Source organism: Fringilla coelebs (genome assembly GCF_963513975.1).
Source record: "Fringilla coelebs genome assembly, chromosome: 1".
NCBI classification, from domain to species: domain Eukaryota; kingdom Metazoa; phylum Chordata; class Aves; order Passeriformes; family Fringillidae; genus Fringilla; species Fringilla coelebs.
In genome coordinates, this window is record NC_140028.1 from 17,114,090 (window position 1) to 17,140,472 (window position 26,383).

Sequence of the window (26,383 nt, forward strand, 5' to 3'; positions counted from 1 at the left end):
ATAAACAGTGTGGTCTACCAAGTATTGGATGAGAAGTGTTACAAGTGAATGTATATAAATATGTCCACATGCATTTATCAGGTTGTAGGGTCTTGAAAACACATCCTTGACAACCATTCTCATATAATGGACAGGACAATCCATTGCAGGTTTTTATAGGGATGTCTCCTATGAGCAGCTACAAACATCCTTGTCCCTTTGGTGAACCACTCACATACTTCTCAAAGCCCCTTGGGTATTGTGTCTCTCTGTGGTGTGATACAACATCATGAAAATGCTTAGATACTACTGGTTATGCTTTTAGATTGGCTACACAGTTCCAGTGCTTTTAGTTTGGGGGTCAAGGTAAGCACATAATTATATCTTGATTAGTGCACTTTAATTTATGCTCGTAAGAGACGTCAGCTCAAGCTACAGGAGTCAGAGTATGAAGTTGCTTATATTGAGATAAGATGATCATACTGATTCCCTTTTGATATTTATTTTGTCTAGGCACTTCAATAGCACGATTCCATTGTAATATGATATTTCATTTTTAACATGCGACCAATAAATATTTAACACAAATAATATCAGGATACCGATTTTAATTGCCATTATCAGGAGAGCAGTTTGACAGCAACCATATGCATTCAGCTATTTTTTTCAAACCCTGGCAAAGTTTTAAACTTAGTTAGATAGACTGTACTTCACAAGAATTTATAAAACAAAATACTTCCATGTCTTGTATTTTCGAGATGTCCCTGCCAGTGGTAAAGGTGTTGCAACAAGATGATGATGAAGGCCCCTTCCAAATAAAACAATTACTTGATTCTATATCCTGCTAGAGGGTTAATAGGGGAAGAAAGGAAGAATATGGCAATAAAGAGAACCTTTTTCAGAATTCAGAATTCTGATTTCAGCAAGGGGGTCTACTACAGGGTCTGTCATCAGGGACCTCAGAGTTTTAATTGTGAGATTACTACATCTCTAAATACCTTCCACTCAGTTCTGTTTCATTTTGGGAAGTGTCTGTAACAGCTGTAATCATACAGAGTGCTATGATTCTTAAGATCAACAAATGTATTGCTACATCCTTATTTGAAAACAGTATTAGAAAAATGCATAGGGTTTTTTTAATTTATGATTAGCCCAGTTCTGCTATCATTGTTTTTTTCAAAATGTCATTATTACAAGATTTTGCATATGTTTTAAGTCCTGGCAATTGAATATTTGAAGTTTTCAAAAGCTGAGACCAAGCTAATTAAAATAAAAGTTGAATATTTGGACCATGATTTGAATCATGTTTTAAATCTGAAGTAGTAAAATGGACACCAACCTGAGATTTTAAGTTGACTATCAGATGTGCATTATGTTTTTCCAGGAAAAAAATCTATAATGACTTCTAGCACACATCTTTAATGTTTTGGATTTCTATCATAAACTAGAATGGCTCCAAAGATGCTATGCCTACCTGTTGACTCAATGATGTGTGAAGTAAAAAGGATATATATTGTAGGCCTCAATGGCTCTACATTCAAGGCTTTTTAAAAGAACTGTTCTCTTTAACATTTTTGATTAATGTAGAAGGTAAAAAAAGTACAGATATTAAAGAAAATCTATGTGTATGTGCATGTGAATGTGAATGTGCATATATCCACTGTGAAATTTGTCATGGGGGGAAAGGAATACTAAAAAATGTACTTGCCAGAGCTCAATCTTTTACCTTACTCACACTGATGTACATTATGATCACCACTCCAGAGTGGACGTTGGCTAGATCCACAGAAGTAAATACTCCTTCCAGCTACTCTGTGCTGGTGTTCATGCAGTGGCCGGGCTTCAACACACTGTGGGCAATTTGCTTCTCTGCAATTTCATATGGGTGAATTAAAATATTTCCAGCACATCTCTACAGGCAAGGGTCTTTGTAGGAAATCAGATTGACAACCACCCACGTTACGCACCTTTTCTCTATTTTCTGGTATTGGTCTGACAGTTGTTGATCTGTGGCTAATGTCAAGACTCATGACACTCAATTTGTGTTTACCATATCCTGGTTTCCATGGCTTTCTGCAGTCTGCAGTGAATTCAGTTCTTGACCTAGGAGAGGGCACAGAATTCCCAGAATCACCAAGATAGTATCTGAGGCTAGAAGGCACCTCCGAATATAATCTAGTTCAAGTCCCCCCACTGAAAGCAAGGCCACCTGGAGTGGGGTGATCAGAGCCATATCCAACTGAGTTTTGAGTCTTGGGATAGAGATCCCACAGCCTCCATGAACAACCTCTTAGAGTATTCAATCAACCTTACAGTGGGGAAAAAAAGAATGCTTGAACAATATTACTTCTATTTCCATTTATGCCAAATGATCTCGTTATTCCTCTTGGTACCATTGAGAAGAGTCTATCTCTATCTTCTTTACTTCCCTTCAAGTATTTATAAGCACCAATGATTCCCCTTCAACCTTCTCTACCCCAGACTAAACATGCACTCTCAGATTCCCTGGTATGTCTGGGGCTCCAGTCCCTGAATTATTTGTGGCTTTTTGTGAGACTCTCTCTGTCCATGTTTCTCATACTGGGAGCCATCACTGGATTCAGTACTCCAGGTGCAAGGGAACTGGTCTCTGTCTGGACTTTATGCTGCTTATTACATTTCACCACCCTTCATGCATTTCACCTCCCAGCTTCTCAGTCACTTTTCAGCACACATCACAAACTCATCATCTACCCCATACTTTATCAGTTTGTCTATGAGAGTGTTACTGGCTAAAGTGAAGAAGATATATTCAACTTCTACTTGAAAAACTTTGTTCATCACTCAAGCAGAACACTGAAACTCCTGTTTCTAAATGCTTCTGTGGTGTAAAAATCTTTTTCTTCCAGTTCTGATTTTAGTTTTCCAAATTTGAATGTCTCTGTGAACTTTTCAAATGCAGGCAGACTTAATTTAAGTTTGATAAATTTTGGCAAATAAGGTAACAGAGCTGCCAAAGCAGTCATAAATTGGCAGAGAAAAAATGTCTTCAGAAGAGGTTAGGTCCTGCTTCTCTCTTCTGGTGCAGCAGTAGTTACAATTCACATTCAGGAGTGCTGAATTCTAAAGTCTCTGCATAATTAAGCAACTATAGAAATCTTGAATCTGAAATCTTGAAACCATTTTGCCATCATTTAGGTATTTTGTGATGCAATAAAACACATTTCTTGTAGAAATGTAATTTACGGAAGTAAAGAGATCACAAATATGCCACAGAAATTGTGCTTCTTATTTTGCACGGTGCTGGATAAGAATACAGCCTGTTGTTTAGAAGTTTTACAAAAATGAGCATATGGAATTGCACATTTTAGGAAGAAATTTTGATGAACATTTGCATTTTTCTTCAGTTCGTAAAAGTAAACTATTTTTAGCTCCATGCTCCTTGTAATCCAGTTGTCATTAGGCCAGAAGGTTCAAAGGACTAGACAATGAAAGTTATGATAGCCTCTTTTGCCTCTAAAGACCTATACTGAATATGTACAGAAAATGAGCATGAAATCTGGCTTGATGGTTTAGACACTGAAGTGGTCTCATTCCAACATTTTTAAAGCTAAGATAAAAATAACTGAAGATGTATGCATTGAAATCCATTCTCCATTGAATGGGCAAAACTTAAAATAGTGCACCTGTTCTGAGGGAAAAAAAAAAATACAACTTTTAATCAGGTCAAGAGAGTTGAAATAAAACAAAGGAAGTATTCTTTTTTTCCTGATCTTGCTCTAGGTGTTCTACTGGATTACGTGCAGGAAAATTTAAAAATAGTAAGTGAATTCAAGCAATACAAGGTTTGTATTAGAACTAGTTCTGTATTAGAATTAGTTCTGTGACAATACAAGTCACTCTTTTCGTTTTTCAATTTGCTTGGATATTATTTTTCTATCTCGAAGCTAGCATAGGAGAACTATATTGAATTATGGGAGAACTTGTCTGGGGACCACAAGAGGTTATCAAATCTTACAGACCTCTCAAGTCTGACTTTAAAGTCGATTATATTTTCTCTGGGTCCTATGCAGCTCATAAGCTTTTGAAAATTTCCAAGGCTGTAAATTCCACAGCCTCTCCAGGCAAACATAATCTCCAACTCACTCACTCACTCACTCACTCACTCACTCACTCACTCACTCACTCACTCACTCACTCTCACTTTCTGTCTCTCTCTCCCTCTTTCTGCTGCTGCACAGCATTTTTCTCTCTTCTTAAATACCTCCTGAGAAGGTCCTCCAAGGAGGTGTAAACTGATCCCAAAGGAAGCACTAACTCTTCCTCTCTGCAGGCACTGTCTGTCAGATGGCACTGGATGCTTTGGTTTGGATTCAGCCTTCTTCCTGACTCTACCACCACGTGATTTTCACTGAACAGAAACCAACTTCTTTTATACAGTAAAATATCCACAGATAAATAAAACAAGTGCCACTTCAAATACTTAGTTACTTGTTTGGAGTGAGGGATGTGTGGTGCTTTGTTGCCAGCTGGGTTAAAGCACAACATTGCCATTATTTTATGCATTTCCATAAACATTTGTTTTTTAATTACAATAATTTAACTATAGTTTTCTGTGGTTCAGAGGCAAAACTGCAAAATCAGGTGTAAAAATCAGCCACTGCCAAGTTCATACTTTAAACTAGTTTCTCTCAAGAAATAAAAAAAACCCAACAAAATCCACAAGATCCTTAGTAATTTTGAAAATCTCAAGTATTATGTTATTTATCATCTTTCACATTTTTCATGCTTGGTTTAAAGACAAGACAAATTGTAAAGACAAAATTACATTTATAAATCATAGTAAAAACTGTTGTAGATATTAAAAATAATGAGAAACAAAAAATAGTTGAATTTCAAGTTGATTAATTGATATATTTACTTCTAGGTATTTTTTTTTCCTTTTCTTTGTTGAAGCAATCAACAAAAGTAATTTCTGCTTTCCTCTGTATTTCATTTTTAATGAATTTAGTCTTATGCCTTTTGCCCCTCAGCAACTTAAACAGTAAATATCAGGGTTGAGAACCATGAAATCTAAATGAGTATCTTAATGCTGCAGAGCTTCTAAGCTTTATTGTTTCACAAAGCAATAGGAAACAGTTTGATCATCAAGAAATCTTTATCTATTTTTCTGTTGTGCTTATATTCATACAAGGCCTTCCCAAATATTTTAATTTAAATTATCTTGGTTTGTAAGCAATAAAAGCACTAATCTTTTCCCAAAGTTCATTTTATGAGAGAAAAAAAGGGCTATTTATTTTTCTTGTTGGAAGACAGCAGTAAAGGCATGGTTGACTGATAGACTGACGGACTAAATGTTTTTGTTAAAATTTTATATTTTTGTTAAAAAAATCTTATTAATTAATCCATCAATTTAAACTCCTAGTCTACTAAAACAGAAAGTTAAAAAAAATAATTCTATGTACATTTTTAACCAAATTAATAGATAAGAGTTCAGGAGGCTGCATCCTTTGGGATTTTTTTTTGTCTTGTTTTTTGTTTGTTTGGGGTTTTTTCTTTCTTTGTGTCTTGTTTTTGCAAAAAAGACAAAATATTGGTTTATGTGCCAAGACTTTACTTGTCTTTAAATGTTTCCTTCCTTCTTTATGGAAAAAACAACAATAAATGAGACCTCTGTGCACCATTTACTAGAAAACAGTTACTTTTTTTATAAGTACAAGAGAGTCCCACTCACCTAAATAACATCCATAACATGACATTCCCTTGAAGAAAAAAATGGGCAACTCAGGATATCACTGAATTTTAATTTATTGCCAGGTAACAGAACTGTTTAGTTACTGATTCAGGATTAAAAAAAAAAAAAAAAAAAAAAAAAAAAAGATATGTTAGAGCACTTAAGAACAGAGGTTTCTCTGCTTTCACCTTGGCTCAATCTGTCATGTCACTTCCCCTCACTCCTGCCGCACTTTACCTTCCTCCGGCCATCGACTGGCGGCGACAGGACAGCTCCCCTTTGTCCCTCATCCTTTGCTGTGTCCTCATCAAATCATGTCCTCCCCTGCTGCCCTTGCTGCCCCCCTGTGCCTTCTCTGCTGTCCTTGGTGCCCTTCTTGCCTGGCTGAGCCTCCTCTACCACCCTTGGTGCCCTTGGTGCCCCACTGGGCCTCCCTTTCCACCATCGGTGCCCTTGGCGCACCAGCCTTCTCTGCTGCCCTTGGTGCTCTTCGTGCCTGAATGAGCCTCCCCTGCTGCCCTTGGTGCCCTTGGTGCCTCAGTCTGCCTCCCGTGCTACTCTTGGTGCCCTGGCTGCCCCGCTGTGCCTCCCCTGCTGCTCTTGGTGCCCTTGGTGCCCTGCTGTGCCTCCCCTGGTGTCCTCAGTGCCCTTGGTGCCCCGCTGTGCCTCCCCTGGTGCCCTTGGAGCCCTTGGTGCCCCACTGTGCCTCCCCTGCTGCCCTTGGTTCTCTGCTGAGCCTCCCCTGGTGCCCTCGGTGCCCTTGGTGCCTGGCTGTGCCTCCCCTGGTGCCCTTGGTGCCCTTGGTGCTCTGCTGAGCCTCCCCTGCTGCCCTCAGTGCCCTTGGTGCTTGGCTGTGCCTCCCCTACTGCCCTCGGTGCCCTTGGTGCCTCAGTCTGCCTTCCCTGCTGCCCTCGGTGCCCTTGGCACCCCGCTGAGCCTTCCCTGCTGCCCTCGGTGCCCTTGGCACCCCGCTGAGCCCCCACTGCTGCCCTCGGTGCCCTTGGTGCCCTGCTGTGCCTCCCCTGCTGCCCTCGGTGCCCTTGGTGCCCTGCTGTGCCTCCCCTGTGGCCCTCGGTGCCCTTGGTGCCCTTGGTGCCTTTGGTGCCCTGCTGTGCCTCCCCTGCTGCCCTCGGTGCCCCCAGTACCTGGCTGTGCCTCCCCTGCTGCCCTCGATGCCCTTGGTGCCTGGCTGTGCCTCCCCTGCTGCCCTCGGTGCCCTCGGTGCCCTCGGCGCCCGCTGCTCTCAGTGCGGCCAGGCCGCGGTGCCGCCATGGCGGTGCTGGGCCTGGGCAGCGCGCGGCCGCCTCCCTCATGGTCACCCCGTGTTGCCCAGTCCCGGCCTCCAGGCAGGCACAGGCTGTGTGGATATTGCCGTGTTTTCTCCTGGCATAGGTAGTTTTTGTGGTTCTATCTCAGTGGTGGTAGGTGGGAAGGCAATTTGTTCCATTTAACCTATGCTCAAGGACCATTTAAACTCCTCACCTCTTTAGCTACCGATGCATTATTTGTTTTTTTAATTTTTTGCTGGTGGTCAAATCTGTATAAATTTTACTGGTATGCAGCACAAAAATACAAAGCAAGAGATCTGAAGATGTGAATCCTGTCAATTTATAGTCATCATTGGGTTTATTTGGACTTTAAAATCTGTGATTTTTATGAATCAAGACAGAAAATAAGACTTCCATTTGTCCTTAAGAACTGTTTTATGTCCCTCTACACAAAAGCTGGATGAACTGTATGTAAGTCAAAGATGAAAAATCTTCTGCAAAGCTATTCTGAAAGATTTTCAGTTGATGGATGTTTTGCAATCTTTATATTTCAATTTCTGAAATCTGTAAGGTTATTCTTTGTGCATAACTTATGAGGAAAGGCTGAAATATTTCCATTGCTATAGATTTGTAGAAAAAGTCAACACATAAATGTTTCTCAGATATTATATATTTATATCTATCTTGCATTATATTTTGGAGTTTCTAGAATGTATCAAAATATTATATAAAATAAATATAATATACAATATATTACAGACACTGACCTCTATACTGTACAGATCCATCCTTTTAATCTCTGGCTCTAAACATTACATTATTGAGACTAAATTGAAGAGCTAGTTTTTATTTAGCAGAGCAAGATCTTGCTAACCTAATGAGAAGGTCTTTGACCCAGGTTTTTGTGGCTGGTTACCAAAGCTTGAAGGTTTATTGAGGAGCAGAGGATCAGACAGAGTACACACAGCACAGACTGATGAGGGATTTTCTTGCACTCTTTTTGATGAAGTGGGGTGATCAGAAACAGCTCTCAAGTATCTGTACGCAAGTAAATGTGGCATGGGAAGCCCAAGAATTGCAACTTTTCATGTGATCAGAGAACAATGACATTATCAAAATCACAGGCCCACAGCAAAACTGTTGGCACTGCTGGAGTTCTGCAATAGACATCTACAGACTCTCCAAGAAAGTGGGCAGGAAACAAAAGCAGGAAGTGTTGTTTGTGCAAAGGAAGAAGCAGAGGGAACTGGCATTGCCTATAGAGGTTCCTAAAGATATTTTTGTGCCTATGTGATCTATTACTACACTCATTAGCAAGTTTCATAATCAGAATATAATACTTCATACTTTAAAACTGAGTTTAACTTTTTAAGGTGCTTTTTCAGCCTGCATAGTTTCTATTCTGCTGATTGTAGCACTGCCAATGAAGAAACAGAATAAGAAACTAAATTGAAGCTAGGGGGTTTCTTGTGAAGGCGGTATAGGATGTGCAGAAAATTTAACTGTTTAATTTGCTACTAATATCTAGATAGATAAGATGATGTGATACATTGTGTACCAGATTAAAACTTGATCTACCATGCAATCTCATTGAATTCTCAATGAAATCCACAAATTTGCATGCTGTATAAATCACTGATGACATTGCCTGTCTTGGATCATTCCTTTTACTGAAATTTACTGTTCAATATTTATGTAACATTATTGTGAATATCACTGAAAGCTACAAGAAAAAGCAGGAAATCAAATAAGACAAAACTAGAGAAATATATTTCCAAAATTCATATTGAAAAATGAACAGCGAACAGCAAACCAGGAATTTAAAAAAAGATAAAATTTTATGAAATCAGATTTCACTGGAGATTATTTGAACTTGTACGCGTTTCACTTTTTTTCTATTTAATGAGTATTTAATCATAAGATTGTAAAAGGAAAAAAAAGAAGAGACATAAAAAACTGCAGGTATCTATGAACATAAATAGAAACAATCTATGCTCACAAAAAGAAAAACAAAAACCAAACCCCCAAAACATTACTTTCATAATCATCACTCATCATGATATCAGCGATACTCCCTCTGCACAAGAGCCCTTATGCATATTCAAATAGATATCTTAATTTGAATTCATAATACCTTGAAAAGCTTTTTAATGCCAAATCCCCTCTTGCATATCACTTTGAAAAATCTTCCCCTTTCAGCATATGGTTAAGATCAGAGAAATATGTTAGGAAAAATGACATTTTGTCAGTAAGTGTATTTTTTTGCATTTATGCCTTCATATCACATTTGAAGATTGGTATTGGATAAAATTTCCCAGTACATGACCAATTCAATTTAATTTGAAAGTATGTTGTATGAATTTTAAAAGTAGATTTTGAAAGTAAATCAGTATTAGCTATGTATTTGTAATTGAACAATGTCAGACTCTATCAAGTCTAAACTGAAATGTTGTCTTAAAATTTCTGTGGAGGTTTTTCTTCATATTTGGTAACTGGAAATTAAAGGGATAGAGATGCACACAATTCTTTCAAGGTATTTAGGTGCTTTACTGCTGTTTAGCTACTACATTTTGACTGTAGTGATCATAGTGCCTATTGGGCATGGAAGCATGCAGCACATACACATACAACGTAACTACATCCTCAAATCCTCTTGATAACCAACAAACAGATAAATACATTCTCATTAATCACTATCTTCCATCCTCTCACAGAGAGATATTATTTTCCCATTTCATGGACATCATCCTCCCTCCAGATGTTGAAAAATAGGTCGTGATTTGGGGTCCATTCATCAGGATGGGTGCCCATGACAGGAGAAGCAGCAGACTTGATGATTGGGCACCAACACCAGCCAGATCCAGGTCACTGCCACACTGTCCTTGCTCCTCACAAAGTTTACTCTTCACTGGTTCATGTTATTCCTGCTGTTTTACTCCCTGCAACATAAATCTTGCACCATAGATTATTTTTTCCCCAAGATTAAATATCCTTGAGGCACACACTGGGTTTCCCCATCCTGCTGCTTTAGCCACCACATATACTGTGGTCCTTGAGCAAAGACAATCCCATGGAAGGGCTTGTCTCTTCCCATGGAAAAAGGGGATTAGGCACTTGATTAACTTTGCAGACTCCTACCTTGGTAGTTTGTTAGAGGTAATTCAAAAAGCTACAGAAAGGCAGGGAAAGAGATTATTGTGAATCTGAACTAAAATCATAGCAAAGCTTATCTTTTCTCTCTTGTTCACATTTCCTTACTGGGCTTGTTGTACATTGATGAAGATCAGCCACTGTTACTCCCTCCTAAATGTTCCCACACCAGTTATTCTTTTATTTGCAACATTTCATAGCTGACATCTAAGAAATTATGCCTCTTCAATTGTGATAGAAATAGGGGTGTTAGAAGCAGGTTGCACAAGATACAATTACTTCATTTTCTTTTATTTGTCAGGGTCTTGGACACTATGAAGTTAGTGGTAGAACTCCTGTCAACAGTGTTTGTCAATTTACTTGAAAATCAAATCTTTTTTTACACTGTCTTCACAACTTAAGGCACCAAACATTTGCATAAGCATAATGCTTTTCAGTCTTTTCACAGATGGGAGCTTTTACCTATGGGGATCTGATTGCAAGACTTGAACCAAGCAAATTATATTGTGGGCAGAGGAAAATAAAATCCCAGTACAGTAACTTTTTATTTATTGTTCTAATGCTTGTAATACACTAATGAGTGTGCTTTTTGTTATATTATGCAACATGTAAATGCAGATGATATTAATTATATTTGTAGCAAATTTGCTACATGAATCAGAATAAAAACCATGATGATTTGTTTGGGCCATTTTGCTGATGGTAGCAAAATCATACTTTGGAAAAATTCCTAAACAGCTGTAGCTCAAAATAAACTGCACACTTATTGACATTGTTTATATTTTTAAATAGTGCCACACTAATTTTTTAAGTTTTGGTAGACTATAGCAACATTGTAAACAGATTGTTGTATTTCTTGGAACTAAGATATGTTTCTCTATAATTCATTTGCAAAAAGCAGAACATGAATTCGGCAATACAGTAGGAAATTTTACTACTGTAAACTACCAATTTAAAATTATTTTTCTGAATTTCTGTAATGCAGGAAAACATTATATTCTTATTTATTTATATATATTTATTATTCCTTTCAAAGTATGGTGCCAGAACCTGTGATGTGATGAGGTTTCTCAGTTTTATTATATTTTGTGGATTCAAAGTGCTTTGCCTAACTAATAAGAATACATTTAAGATATGTTTTTACTTTATGTTTGGTTTTGTTTTGTTTTGTTTTGTTTTTTAATCTGGCCATGGCATAATTTAGCAGAATTTTTAAAAGACAAAGGCTGGTATTTTAAACTTGTAAACTGCTGAAGAAAGAGTCATGAATTTCTTTCTTTCTGTTATAAGTGAGTCATTATGTTTGTCAGAATTCTTTAAACTTTTTAACATTTTGTTCTGTAATCTTATACACCTTAAAGTTGTTTGGTTTTTTTTTTTTCCTATCCTCATCATACATTTTTCATCAGTATTGACTGGATTTTGGGACTCTGGGGCAAATTTTATTCATGCTAGCTCTCTAATTGAGCAGAAACATTCTTCAAATATGTTTCAAACATTTGGGTAATAAACTGAATAAGTAATGCAATATGGTATTTCCATTCAAGTTATTTGAAAGACATTTCCATTTTTGCAAGAAAAAACACTAAATTTACAATTAATTTTATTAGCTCAAGAAATAATTTTAATATAAGACATAGGAGCCTCAAAAATAATTTTTGAGTTATTAGCCACATATATACTGTTAATAAAGAAGATAAAGATCACCAATCATTTGAGAATTGTTTCATCATAGGATAAGTTATTTTAGAACTGATTTTGTTAATATCCAATGTTTGCCTGGTATATCCAATGTAAGATCATGTGCTGAAAAGCAGAGTAATTTTGGTTTCAGAGTCACTGTTAAAAAAAAAATCATTGCGATAATTGGTCAAATAGTTTTACAGTTCACAGTTTCATATGACATGAAAAATGTATTCCTACGGTAAAATTGTAGATATTTGATCTATTAAAACTCATTACACTGATGTAAACATCTTAATTATGAAAGCGTCTTGCATCTGACATTTAGAAACCACTCAAGAATGGCTTTGGTTTGAAAACTGATCAGCTGTTTGAAAATGAGAAAATGATTTCTCAAGAATAAACCTTATGACTAGATAATCACTAAAATAAAATATGACAGTGCAATTGGTATATAATGTGTAAGATTTTTGTGCTTCTTTTCTCAGTATAATGTGACTGGTGGACTTCATATGTCAGACTGTTTATGATAGAGAGCAAACTCGAGTTGATTCATGAAAACACATTTGGCAATTACTTTTTTAACACCTCAATTTTGGAGCAGCATTCCAAGACAAACATGTTAAAAAGTTTTAAGCAATTGTTCCCCTAAACAGTAATGAATTCCTATTCTCAGCAAAAAAGTATACATTTTTAAGGGGTTGTGTTAATTTTTAAAAATTTTTTTTTACAGCTGAGGATGCTTGTGGAGGAACTATGAGAGGATCAAGTGGAATCATCTCGAGCCCCAACTTTCCTAATGAATATCATAATAACGCAGATTGCACATGGACAATTGTGGCAGAGCCTGGTGATACTATCTCACTCATATTTACAGATTTCCAAATGGAAGAAAAATACGATTATTTGGAAATTGAAGGTTCTGAACCACCTACAATAGGGTAAGTCAAATATTGCAATTTTAATGTGATAAAAAAGATGAAATGTGAAAATACAATTTTTGTTCCTTTTCCTTTTGTGACTATGTAGTCTAGTTAAAAAGAACACTTCACAGTAATAATTGTGACCATGGCATAAATGTTGATAATCCAATCACAGCTGTAAAATGGTTTTTAAATATATTGTGAAGAGGTAGCATCAAGATGAAGGGCACTTCATCTCATTTGCCTCATTGTGTTTAACCATTTAACCATTATTATAGTGAAAATGTATATATTTAGAAACAGACTGGAACGGACTGCTGTACAGGTAAGGATTGGTAAAGCCTTCAGAGAGTTTCATAATGTCAGAAAGTGGAGGCCTTCAGCACAGAGGTGGGGGGAATTAGCATTGGCCACACCTGTTGGTCATGGGTTGTCTCTGGAGGAGTTTCTGTACAGAGAACTGTATGCATGGTCTCTAAATAATGTGAGTATGGTTGGTGATACTCTTACCTAGAAATATCCATCCTGATACGTGAAATCAAACACCCTTAGCTGAGTAATTGCGGTACTTTTTGGCTCTAGCTTTACTTCAAATATAGCACCTTTAATGAGAGTTTATGACTGGTTTTTTGTTTGTTGACTTAGCAGTAGTAACAATATTTTTGCTAGTCTGATCTCTGCAATTCTTAATCTCAGTGTAGATGTGTTATGTAGGTGTTGTAACACAAGCACAAGAAATAAAATAGTAAATAACTTCTTTCAAGGTTAGATTCAGTTAAATAGGAAAAAAATAAATTTTATACATTAAATATAAATTCTGTGGCTTTCTGGTCTGGTAGTTTTATGGTAACACAGCATCACACTACTCAAGAAACCTGTCAATAGGACAAATATTTTTGTTTATTTTATTGGTTTAAATATGCTGTTGATTCACAGTAAAGGAGCTGTATACAAACCATAAATCACAGTTATCAAGTCCAGTAAAATTTTGATCTCTTAACTGGCTCATTAAGCTTTCTGGAGGTTCTGTATGACAGAGGCATGTGAACAACAGGTGACACAAGTGGTTGGCTGGACACATTAAGATGAGTAGAGTCTTGTTTTCTTCATATCAGTATAAACCCCCTCCAAATGTAACAGAGACCAAATAAAATTGTTTTGATTTTATAATAGGGAAAGATCTAAGATTAGATAATTATATTGTTTTAAAAGCATCAGACTAAGTTTCTGTAAGTGTTACATATAAGTAATATATTTTTACTGCTTCAGAGTGTAATAAAAGTTTAATATCTAGCAAACAGTGTCTTCTAATTTGAGTTAATTTATACTGCCACCTACATAGTTAATTACCTGTATTAGAATATTACTTAATTGTCATTGAGTTTTTCAAGCTCTTAAACTGAAATCTTTTGAACTAGCTGTCAGCTAAAATAAATTTTAAATAATAATTTGTAATAATTAGTAAGGTAGCACCAATGACATACAGACATTATGAATCACTTGAATTGTTAAATGTGCATTAGATTTTTCTTGAATGTGTTTTATTTATTCATTTATGAGCTTCAAACAATTATTCCACTTTTTGTTCTATAAAACAAGGCTGTATTCAAATGATATAAAAAGATTACTTTATATATGGAAATTCCCATTATGTGTTTACAAAACATGAACATTTACAATGCTAATTTAATAATTGCTCATGTAGAGAAACAGACTGAGAGGATATTCTTTTTTAGCTTGTCATTTATATTCTCTAAAAAGGACTGATGTGTTCAATTACTGTGAAGCAGCCCCCCATATGTTGGGAAAAACAGCTTTGGAATGTTTAATTAACAGAAATTTGTTAATTAGATTTAGAGTGGTGATACTATATATGTCCTTAGACTGTAGTTAATCTGAAACTAAACTCAGGTTCTTTATCTTTCATTCTGGAAAAAAATTTTTACATAATTTTCAAAATTGCTAAAAACTTACTGGTTGATCTGAATAATGAGTATTATAAAATAACATCTTAGAAAATTTGGTGCTTTATATGACCTATTGATTTAAAAAAAACCCTTAAACTTTTCTTCTGAACATCTGCTGTGTAAAAAAATATCTCTACTTTTTATTTCTAAGTGAAATGAATAGTCAGTAGACATCAAGTGAATAGGCTGGTGTTATCCATAAGACAAGACTTGGAATTCTTTATGAAGTGCTAAGTTTCTATATTTTTTGTAGTCAGTTGTTATAATATTTAAGATAAGGCAGTCTTTTCTCAAGAAAATCTTGATAGGCCATTTTCATTTAAATAACAGTAAAAAGTTATGTGGATGCCCTTCAGAGTTCTTGTTGTTGTGTTGCTTATTCTAACATTTGCCAGCTTGAGTTGAATTATAGCATTTCTTAAATTTTGGAAGTAAAACTGAAGGAAAATTATTTGTTTGAGGAAATTATTTTCCCCATTTTCTTCAATAAAGCAAAAAAGTGAAAGTAAACAAGATCTAGCAAAATGTTCCTTTTTGTCTACCAAAAACCAAGCTGTGCCAAACCAATACACAAGATGACAGCTCTTCTTCCTCCATATTTGGAGGGCTTGGTTGTTAATTAGCATTTCCTGACTTAATTCCATTTTACTAGTGCTGTGAAAGAACAAAATGATAAACAGAACCTGTAAGAAATATTAGTGAAGAATATATTAGTTAGTGGTAATTAAAGTGAGGGTGAGCAGGCAGATAATATCTGTTAAGGGAAAGGGTATTTTCTGGGGTTGTTTTTTTTTTTTGTGTGTGTGTGTAAAATGCAGTTATCCGTGTTAGATAGGTATATGGTCACTTTTATTGCCAGTTTGGTTGCAATAAAAATTAGCCTTTAGAAGGCATTTAAAAATTAAGTGTACTGTCATGACAATTAATCTTCAACAGAGACATGCATTAATAAAACAGATTCTTAATCAGAACTTTTTACCAAAGTGGTTATTTTATTTATCCAGTGCCCGAATAGATTAGATTTATTTTCAGTTAATATACTTGATTAAATAATGCTCATATCAAAGGCTGCAGAGGAAAACCTCTGCCTGACATGAATGTGGCAGCACAGGGATGAAAATCACACCGCAATAGTACAAGTAGCAATGAATTTAATAATATTTTGAAAGAAAGAAAGCAAAACAGACAAGATAGGAAGCAGAGGTTCTCATAAGAAGAGATTAAAATAGGAGGAAAAAAATCCCACCTAAGGCCCAGCATTTATTTTCTTGAAAAATCACTTCAAATTAGAAAGAGACAAGTATAATAATCTCTTTTTTAGTAATGAAGACTGTTGACACTGCTTTAGATAATTATTACTCTTTTTTCGCTAATACAAAATTTTTAAATCTGTGTTTAATGCTCAGAGGAAGGACTTGGGAAGGTAAGGTTTGTGAGTAATATGATTTTAATAAGTATGCTAAAAGCCCCAGATGAAAAAATTTGTAATCTGATAACAGTTGAATTTAAATTTAAATAATAGTAGCAAAATTGATACTGCTTATCATAGGAAAAATTATTTCAGAAGGATGTTGTGGTTGTAGCCAAATAGGTAGAAAATTTTATGCAATTAATAGAGCAAGCAAAGTGCAGTCATAAAAACCTCCTGTAATTATCAGAGTGTTTGTTTACTGATAGTGGATAGAATTATTTTACCCGATTTAATTGCAAAAACAAAACAAAACAAACCAAACAAAAACACACATAAAAACTCAAACAAAATAAAACCCAAAAGACCAATAAAAAAGTCCCTGTAAAAATTAGCCAAGTTTTGAGGTGCCTAAATTTTTTTCCTCTTCTAAAACGGGTAACAGAAGGCAACAGAGATAATGCTTAACTGTGGAACAGGGAGAGCAGAAAATCAGGAATAGGAGGAATACCAATGCTAAAAATATTATCTGTTTTGAGCCTTTGATAATCCATCCATTGTGTGTTATCATTTTTATCTTTTTCTGAAGGACTGAGAACAAAAATGAAGTTCTTTGCTTTCTTCGAAACAAAAGCTTTCCGTAAAAGCGAGGTTTTTCTGTCCTTAGCTGTTTACTTCTGTGATTGAATTTTTTTCTTGGTGATTCAGCATTTCACCTGTGGCATTTCCATAAGGTCATTTGGAACCCTCCTTGAAGCATTCTGTAATGTGTGGGGTTCAGGCACAATGAGTGTTTAGGAGGGGAATTTGTTACAGTGACTGTGGAGGTTAATGATATGTTCTTCATTGTTCTATTGTGTGATTCTATCTGGCAATCATCATCTGAAATGGACTTTGAAACTGACTTTACATCCGGTACTCTCAAATTCTTACTGAAACTTGAGAAAGATTTGAATGTAAGAAAGAAATAAGATATCAAATCATATGTTTAACAGTAGAGGTGGAGGCTTTTCTTGTGTTATTTTCTACTATTTGTTCTTGTGTGTTTCTGAAGAAATAAAAGGCCCTTTCGTAGTGAGTACCCTGTTTTGTTGGGGTTTTCTGCATTAATTTCTCATGTTTTAGTTCAAAGTGCAGTGATAAACGTGCCTCAAACTTTGCAGGCTGAATAGACTCATGTAAACATGAGTTACATGATGAAAATCTGTCACTTAAGTGTAGACACCTTGCAGTCTATGTTTCTTATAAAAGTTACTTTGTGGCATTTTGATTTAGTGCTTAGTAAAAGGAGAATGTGATTCCTAGAAATTGTTATATCCATGGAAATAGAAATCAACCAAGCTGCAAATCCAGAGTTTAATCCTAGAATTTAATATGTTATCGATGTGTCCACATAACCGGGTTATAAGGAAACGTAAGACAGAACGACAAAACCTTATAAGCAGGATAGTTCTGCATGGAAAGGAACTCAGGAGCTGGCTTGTCCAATCTACTGCTGAAAGCAGACTCAGCTTTTAGGGGAGGCAAGGCTACTCAGGCCTTTATCCAAACATGGAGTCTAAACGATCTATGTGGACAACCTTCTTAATTTTCTGACTGTCCTCATGGGAGGAAAAGCTTTTCCATTTTTTCCTAATTTAGAAATCATTGTTTTCAGTCAGAATCAACACACAAGAATTTATTATTACCAATTATCTGTTTGAGGTCCAAACATCTCCTGAGTTCCCTTCCTTACGGATAGGCAGTGGTATAACCTTTCTCCTGAGCAGGATGGCTGATGTGGCCAATCCTAGCTCATGGGTTGAAGACCTGCCTTCATCAGGCTCAAGTTGTCCCATTCATCTCACAGGGATACAGGACCAGAGATACGATTTGTCCTGTCTTCCTCCAGAATACTAAATGCTAAAGCTTATCTGACACATGTGATTTATAACTACATAGTGGAGTCAAGCCTCAATGAGAAAACTATCTGTTAAATTCCAGCATGTATTTGCATCAGACAAGTCAGGTGCAGGCACAGAATCCCCTTGGCTCACTGTGGTACAAATGAACAATTTACATGGCCACTGTGATGCCACTTTTGAAAAAAACTTGTCCCCACTTCTGTTCTGGCTCAGGCATTTACCCAGTCACAAAAGAACTGCACCAGGAAGTGATACAAGTTAAAACCAAGCTTTTATTTTCCCTGTGCTAGTGAGCAGGAAATACAAGAGTTGAAGAAAATAGTGAGGCACATAGGGAGGGGAATATTGTTTCTTCAAGGAATAGAACAACTTTATTGTCAAAATAAAGCCTGATCTGTTGTCTTCTCAGGTACTTGTATGTTGAATAACAGTACCTATGCAAAGAGCTACTTTTTTTTCCCCCCTGTTTGCAATAGGGGCAGAAACTTCACAGAGTTATTTCATTTCCTTTATATTTTTTTATATTGTATCCTTAATTTAATACATTCTTGTGATGGTATGAAATATTTTATTTTGATTAATGTACATAATGTCAGGAAGATAGTATTTGGTTGTTGCTGCTTCAAAAGGTGGTTAAAAGCACTTCTTTTGAGGAAACTTCTGAAGCTTCTCCTAATTTCTTACACTTCCTATGTTCAGGAGCACTGCAAAAGGAAACATTCATAAACCTTCTCTGAAGCCATGTTTTCATTATTCTGATAGTACTTTTAATATGCATGAAGTTATTCTCATCTGGAGTCAGATATTCAGCAGTTATCAAATGAGCAGTTATACATTGGATGGGCTTTTTATGTATATTCTTCTCAACAGAGATAGGATTATATTATGTCACAAAGTCTTATCAACATTGAGAAGCAAATTGAAAAACAGTTCTCTTGAATCTTTATATTCAAGAACAGTACTCTGGTTTTCCCACATCCCTCTTAGACAAAGACTACCGATTTTGTGCTTCCATGGGTCACTTTAATCCTGCTTTTATGAAACAGAGTGCTTCCAGTGTTGCTTATCTGTAACTCTGCTTTGAGTAAATCAGGTAAATAATAGTTTAGACCTGAGGGATTTTGCTAATGAATACTTAAAAAGTGTAACAAAAAGAAAGAAAAGTAGGAAAGAAAATTGGAAGTCTCTTACAGCAGATTTAGGGAATAAAACAGGCATAGGAAGATGGCTTGATGATTTAACAGGGAGCACTTTCAGTGTGCTTACTGCAGCGGAATACTGCAGTTGTTTTCATGTGGTCATTCACTATAGTCTCAGGATGGCAATTGTTGGAGTAGTAAGGGAGACATTGCTCCTGACTTGACTGAAACATCAGTGACTGAACTCGTAAGTTTTATGCTGCGTGAGCTGTATGGTGGGGGAAGGTGTATTAGGATAGCATAAATCTCAAAATGAGGCAGGGAGAAAACATCACAACAAACTCAAACCCCAAAGAACAAGTAAACTGAAAAATGTATAATTGTTTCATTCCAGAGTAATTAAAACTTCACATTTTCTTCTCATGTTCTAAGTCTTTGCCACATTTACTTTATTTGGCAATGTAAGTGGCATGTTGTGGGAGAACAGTGATCCCTAAAGAGATAATCCCAAATCACTCTCGTTTCTAGACTCTGAATTAAAATTTTTAGTATGTTTTGTACACTGAGTAAACCACGCATTCATAATTCCAACTTTTATGTCTCAGGCTACAATAACTAAAAGTATATTTTGAATACATGAATGAAATCCTTTGCATTCATTAATAAATTCTGACAAGATGAAATATTATTTATATGGCCCTAAAGGCTAATCGTTACTTCAAAAACTAATGCTTCTTTTTGTGATTGTCCATCTGTTTTGCCTGGAATTTCTCATTAGGATATGCAGGGTGCAAATTCACTTGTAAAATGAACCAGTGACAAATAAACAATTAAGTATTTTTTGAATCTGCTAATGCAATTCCATTATATTAAGGATCTACACAAGGTCACACCAGTGTCTGAACAATTTTTTAAAAATTACTTGCCATCCAATATGCAGGTGACTACTGACAATCCACAACTTTCTGGCCATCACCTAACAGTCAGTAAAAAATGAAAATAAACCAGTCATGTACATTTACTGTATGTTTATTTCTTCTGCATGCAGTAGGTCATGCAAAATTGGACTCTTAGGGTGGTCATGCATTGGAATAGGTTGTCCAGGGAGGATCTTAAACACCAAGCTGGTGTTTAAGAGATGTTTGATCTGGCACTGGGTGATATAATTTAGTGGTTTAGGGATTAGAGTGCTAGTGCTGGGTTGATGGTTGGACTTGATGATCTTTAAGGTCTCCTAACCTTAATAATTCTCTGATTAAGTGATTTCACCTGACATTATCTAATGTTTAATCATAATAAATGATAAGATGTAAACTATACTTTCAATGGCAGTTTTCTTTGGTTATTTTTTGAGGCTTTTTCATAGTCAACTACTTTTCTATCCTCTACTAAGAAGCTTATTAATGAAGATATATCCTGATTAAGAGAACTCCATTCTTCTTTCTTTGCGAAGTAGACTTTTTTTGATATTTCTGTAAGAGTTCATAAGTAAGTTGTTGTCAGCTTCACATCTCTCCATCAGCCTTTTTGGTATCCAGACTAGTGTCTTTGAGCCTGCTGAAAAATTACCTATTGCATAGTGCATACTCTTCCTGAAGCATATAACACAGATTTTGACATCTTTCATGTGGATGTATTGCACTGCTGCAGAAATTCTTTTCCCCATTAGTTTTTATGTCAGAGGACAAACTTAAACCGTCATCTCTATTTTCTGAGCAAGAATGTGCTGTCCTGAATGTCCTAAGGGAAGTTAAAGGTAAGGTGAAGGACTGTTTGTAAAAGGCTTATTTTCTGTTTGGTAACTGACACTATGCCTTTCAAGGAAAAGAATCAAAACAATTCCAAACTGAAGCTTCCAACTTTTAACCTAACTTTCCATTCCTATATAACTTATAAAATATGAGATTCAATCCCAAAATACGTGCATTTTTCTTGTTTGTATTTTGGTTATTTTTGAGGTACGTGTTTTCCAGAAAGTTTATTATAAAAGGGGAATTCTGTAATAAGGTGAAATTAAGGAATTGCTACAGTGTTGAATGCAATTTAAAGCAGAGTTCAGATCCTATGGGATAGAAATGAGAGATGATTATGACAGAGGCAAAGGCTAACAGTCTTTAGGGTATTATTTATTCATTTAGCTTTGAATTACAATGAATCTAATAGCAAGACCTTCCACCAACTTTTAATGGGTTTTAACTAGGTAGCTGAAAGTTACATTGATACTGAAAATTTCACTAACTCTGAAGCCACAGCTTTGCTAGATAGGCTGGAAATTATTTTTATTACTCTACTCTTGTGCATCAGGCATATAATGACATAAATTGGACTGTTACAGAAATGTTGCCATTCCATCTGGTTTTGGTGATTTTGAGCACAGGTTCTCCAAAACTGTGAAGTAGAGTAGTAAATTTTATTCTTCTGCTCTATAAAGACTCCACAGAAATCTTAAATTGTTAAACTTGTAATTTCAAGTATGTGTTGCTGTTTAAAAGTGATGCAACTTAGTTTAAATAAAAGTCTGATCTATTTTTATGAATTCCTCTTAGTTTGTGCAAAGGTTGCTACTGATGCATGAAAGGGTAAAACATGAACCTGGTGGTTTCAATAGCCTAGTTCAGTTTACACAGTAGAGTCCAGACTACTTTGCAAAATATTTTGTATTCCTGCTGTCTTATTTTCCTTTGGCTTCACCTGGAAACATGGGACATAGATTTAAACTTTAGCGCCTCAGAATTCATGGTGGAAGTATCTGTCGTGGTGCTCAAATTGAAAACCATTTGATACGAGCAACTGGGTCATTCAAGAGAATATATATATTTTTTTTTCCCATGAAAAAAAATCCAAGGACAAACACTGTGAACTGAAGTTTGCAACTAAACCTGAGAAAAATCAGAGTTTGGAGTAAGATGCCATTCGGGAGAACAGTACTCAGCCAGATAAATAATTGGGGGTTTTTTTTGGTTCTAAATCACATAGACAAAAAGGAAAGTACTGTATAAAATATCTTGTATACCTATTTGTCCGCATTGATATAATTAAAATAAAAATGATATATCCTTTGGTATTATATTTTAATATATATCTGAATTAAAAAAAAAAAAGAAAGGAAAAGATTAGTGCTGCCAACATTGAAAGTTGAAGAGCAAGGCATCCTTTGTATTTTGAAAAATGGAAAAAATAGCTACATGTAAAAGACTATTTGATGAAAAGGAGTATTTAATTTATCTAGAAATTGGTTTAAAGAGCAGAATGACATTATATAGGCATACTAAGATATTTTTTATGCAAAAAAAAGTATTTGTTTAAAAATATGAAGGATTAAGGCAGTTTGAATGGAATTTTATTGCTGCTTACGGGTAAATAGACATCAAAACTAGGGAGAAGGACATCAGGCGTTAGAAAACCTACCAAAACTACTTTAAAAATTAAGGGGTTAATATAATCCACCAGAGATCTGGCAGTAAGTGGAAGTGAATATATCAAGTACATAATAACAGGCTATTCTATTTCAAAAGAAAGATATATATCATAGTAAGAGACCTTTAAAGCTACTGGTGCAGTCATAAAGATATACAGAGCAGAATGAAGTTTTGCAAAAGGTGAGACCACATGACTAATGAATAAAAGCATAAGATACTAAGAATCTTTGAAAATACAGTAAGAAAGACTGTCACAGTTGCTGAATTACAATTACCAAAGGATATAAAAGACAATGATGGAGAGAGCTTGTAACTACATTACAAAGAAAGAGAAAACAAGAAAAATTGGTTCCTCAGTGAAAAAAAGAAACAGGGGGCAAAGGAAATGGACATGTGGGAATTTGTAATAGAGAGAGTTCATTCTGAACCATGTAAAAATAATGGAGTAAGTGATGAAAAACTACAGAATGAAAAAATCAATTATTTTATTAACCAATTTTTTGTTACAAACTAGCAGAAAAAAGAGTCAGTGTTGTCTGTAAATATATGGTGTACTTAACTGGGAAAAGGCACACAAAGAATATGTACTGTTTAGTCTCTGTAAGTCATGTTGTGTTGCATCTTAAATGGATTAGATCTAGGCCTGATAATGTTAAATATTTTTTCAATATCTCAGTGGAAGAGGAATCATACATAAATATCAATAAGGTCAATATGAAGAGTTATAGGCTTTTTAAAGGACAGCAATATGCTTCAAAATAATGCTGATAAATCAAAGTGAACTTGAACATGTGAAATTTACTTCAGAGAAGTACAAAATGCTGTAGGCTGAATAAAGAAGGCATAGGAGCAAATATCAAATAAGGACTAAATGCCCAGTAAGAGGACTAATAGTGATTAAATAGATCAAGAAAATACAAAAAAAAATAAATATTCATAAGAAAAGTTATTGAACAGTGTGTCCTTGTGTGCACATGCTTTTATGTGTGCAAAAGTAAATTGCTTTTATAGTATATGCTCTGCATCTATACAAGCACACAGCTTTCATAAGTTGAAGGTACGGTTAATAAAGATTCTGAAAAGGGTTGAATACTTATTTAGCTGGAAAAAAATTGTGCATTGATGTTATTTTAAAAATAACTTGATATTGATACAGACTTTAAAACTGTGTTAGCAGTTAACACAAATATTTTCATATTTTCTGAGGGGGTATTTCCTAGTATATCTTGATAAAATAAATTTAAAAAAAATAGAAACAATATTAAATCATCAGGTGGTGTAGCTCAGCAGACCCAACATTTGTTTGGTGAGTCATGCTAGAATGGTATTAAGGGTTGGGACTAAAGAATACTGGCACAGTTGTGTAGCCTAAGCTTGCTTTCACCTCCCCATCTCTGGTTAACTTTCTAATAATTGCATTCTCATAAGTCAGTACTTCCAAGGTCAGTCTTAATGTATAGCATGTGAATTAGTGACCAACTATCTTTTGTCAGTTATTACATCTGAGTATTTGGAAATTTTTCAACTCATATTTTTCAGAAGAGTTTCTCAAGGTATTCAGATAACTTTATCTCATTACCACTAATATCAGTAAAGGCATCATATCTAATAGATAATAGACTCTGATACAAGCTATTTTAAAACTGATATTCTCTTTTTACTGCATAAATTAGAATATATCAATTTCCATTCAAATTTCATGAACAAAGGTTTCTTTTGGTAACTTCAGTTTTTGCTGTTATACTTTATTTATGTGGTAAAGTAAATAAAAATCATTCTTGTAAAGAACACTTACTTAAAATCTGCTCCAGTCTGGAAAATCTGCATAATGAGCTGGCTGTTCAACTAGGATACCAGAATTTCTTAGAGTAGTAAGATATTTCATTCTAAACAGAATATTGATAAATTTTATAAACTTGGTATTTTTTTCTTTAGCAAAGCTTTCATATTTATTAGTCAATATACTGAGCAATTCCATTATTTTATCTAAAAGAAATATTATAATACATATTTTGTGTTCCTTGTAAAAGCCACATTACTAAGCACATCTACTTGGTTCATTTTTTTGTGGCAGAGGGAGAGGCAAAGACATGAGGGTTAAGAACAAGTTATATTTGCTTATAGGACAATGAAAACTTTAGTTTTACTTTCTAAGGAACAAACATTTATTTAATTCTTTTTTATATCTCTTTCAGCTGTAAATTGAAGATTTTTGAATCCAAGGAGTTTTTTGAGTAACACAGATTTATATAGCAAAATTAATTTAAAGTACTTTCAATTATCAATCACCTTTTGTTTTTCTAATAATAATAATTGCCCCCAATTAAAAAGTAGACTATGGGATTTTATAGTGTTGTGGACAATCTTATACATTCTTGTTTTTTCATAATTTCTTGTTGTACCATTTTTTTAGACATTTATTGCTCTTAAATCTTTAATACAGCCTCTGTTTATGGAGAGTATGATGTCTTTTTTTTAAAAGTTAAATAATAAATATTTATTTCTGATACATGGTGTCAAATCATGGAGAGATGAAAATGCTGTGTCGTGGCTTGTTCACTGGCTGATTTACTGGAAACAGCAGGTAGCTAGCAGTCAGACCCATGCAGTATCCCAAAGCGTATTCTCATCTCTGAGAGCAACATTTATTTTTCAAAAAAACCCAAAAATTGTAATTTTACACACACCTGTCTATTAAAAATTGACATAAATAATTTTTACACTTATACTTGCTTATGCTTCAACTTAAGAAACCAAAATTCCCGGTCTCATTTTCCACAAGATTTGAAACAAATACTGCTTTTTAAAATTCTTTGTATATTTCTTTTTCTAAAAGATAAAACACACTGAAAAAATGTCCTTGGTTTTTTCTGGATGTCTTAGCACATGAAAACTCAATAATCAATACTAAAGTTTGGTGAATCATTTTCAACATGATCTCTTGTAAATCAGTGGAGTTTTGCCTGGATTTTCTTTACACATACATCAGTTCATGTTTATCTACAGGGTTCAGTTCAGTGTCATACCAGCCTAGGTCTAGAATTGGAAGCAGTACAGCTCTAACAATAGGAATCCTTGCTCTCTGCAAATATTCATGCTTTTGAGTGCATGAATATCTCTGAATGTTTTTTCAGTTTGAAACACAGGAGTGTTTTAAGTCCAGCTTGTTACTTATGTGGCACAAAGGGGAAGGGCTCTGGTGCTCATTCATTTGGTGTCTGATATCCACATTGTGTGGTCTCCAGCAATTCAAACTGTAACGCAGATGTATGATGTCCAGAACTCAGATTTAATGAGGTGCTTGGAGCTGACTTGAATATCTCAGAGGTGTTGCTCTTCATTGTCTAGATATGCCAGTAATCTCCAGAATATAAACAGAACAGAAGAGGTCGTGTGTTCCTAGTAAAGAACAGAAGAGAGAATTTCAGTTACTAGTGTCAGAGGTCAGTAAGAAAGGCATTGTCTTTGAATGAGAGAAGGAACTCTCCTAATTTTTAAGATTCAATATGTGTTTCACAGATACAGGGTTTAGTGCCAGAAAGAATTAGTGGATCATCTACTGCCCCCTCCAGTAAATGAGAGTCTTGTGCATTTCATTTGCTTTTCTATGCTAATTAAAGAAAGAAATCAAAAACCAAACCAGTCTTCTCTTAAAGATACTTTAAGATACTTAAGTAAAATACTTAACTCTTCCTTTTTTTTTTTTTAATCTGCTCTGATAGTTACTCACCATTGTTGCAAAAATAGGGGAACAATACATTTTCTATGTGTTTATCATTGACTTCAGCTGCTGGTATTTTTATGTCTCTGCCAGGTTAGAGAAAGAGATA

At 35.1% G+C, this 26,383-nt stretch overlaps 1 protein-coding gene across 3 annotated transcripts in view; it reads left to right on the forward strand.

Moving 5' to 3' along the window:
- Window positions 1-26,383, forward strand: part of CSMD3 (CUB and Sushi multiple domains 3) — a gene marked incomplete at both ends in the record, with an annotated part of 576,542 nt that overhangs the window by 172,799 nt on the left and 377,360 nt on the right. For all 3 annotated transcript variants that reach the window (XM_084217912.1, XM_084217913.1, XM_084217914.1), the window contains one exon: window positions 12,527-12,734. In XM_084217912.1, coding sequence (XP_084074038.1) covers window positions 12,527-12,734 — 208 coding nt within the window. The remainder of the gene's footprint in view (window positions 1-12,526; window positions 12,735-26,383) is intronic.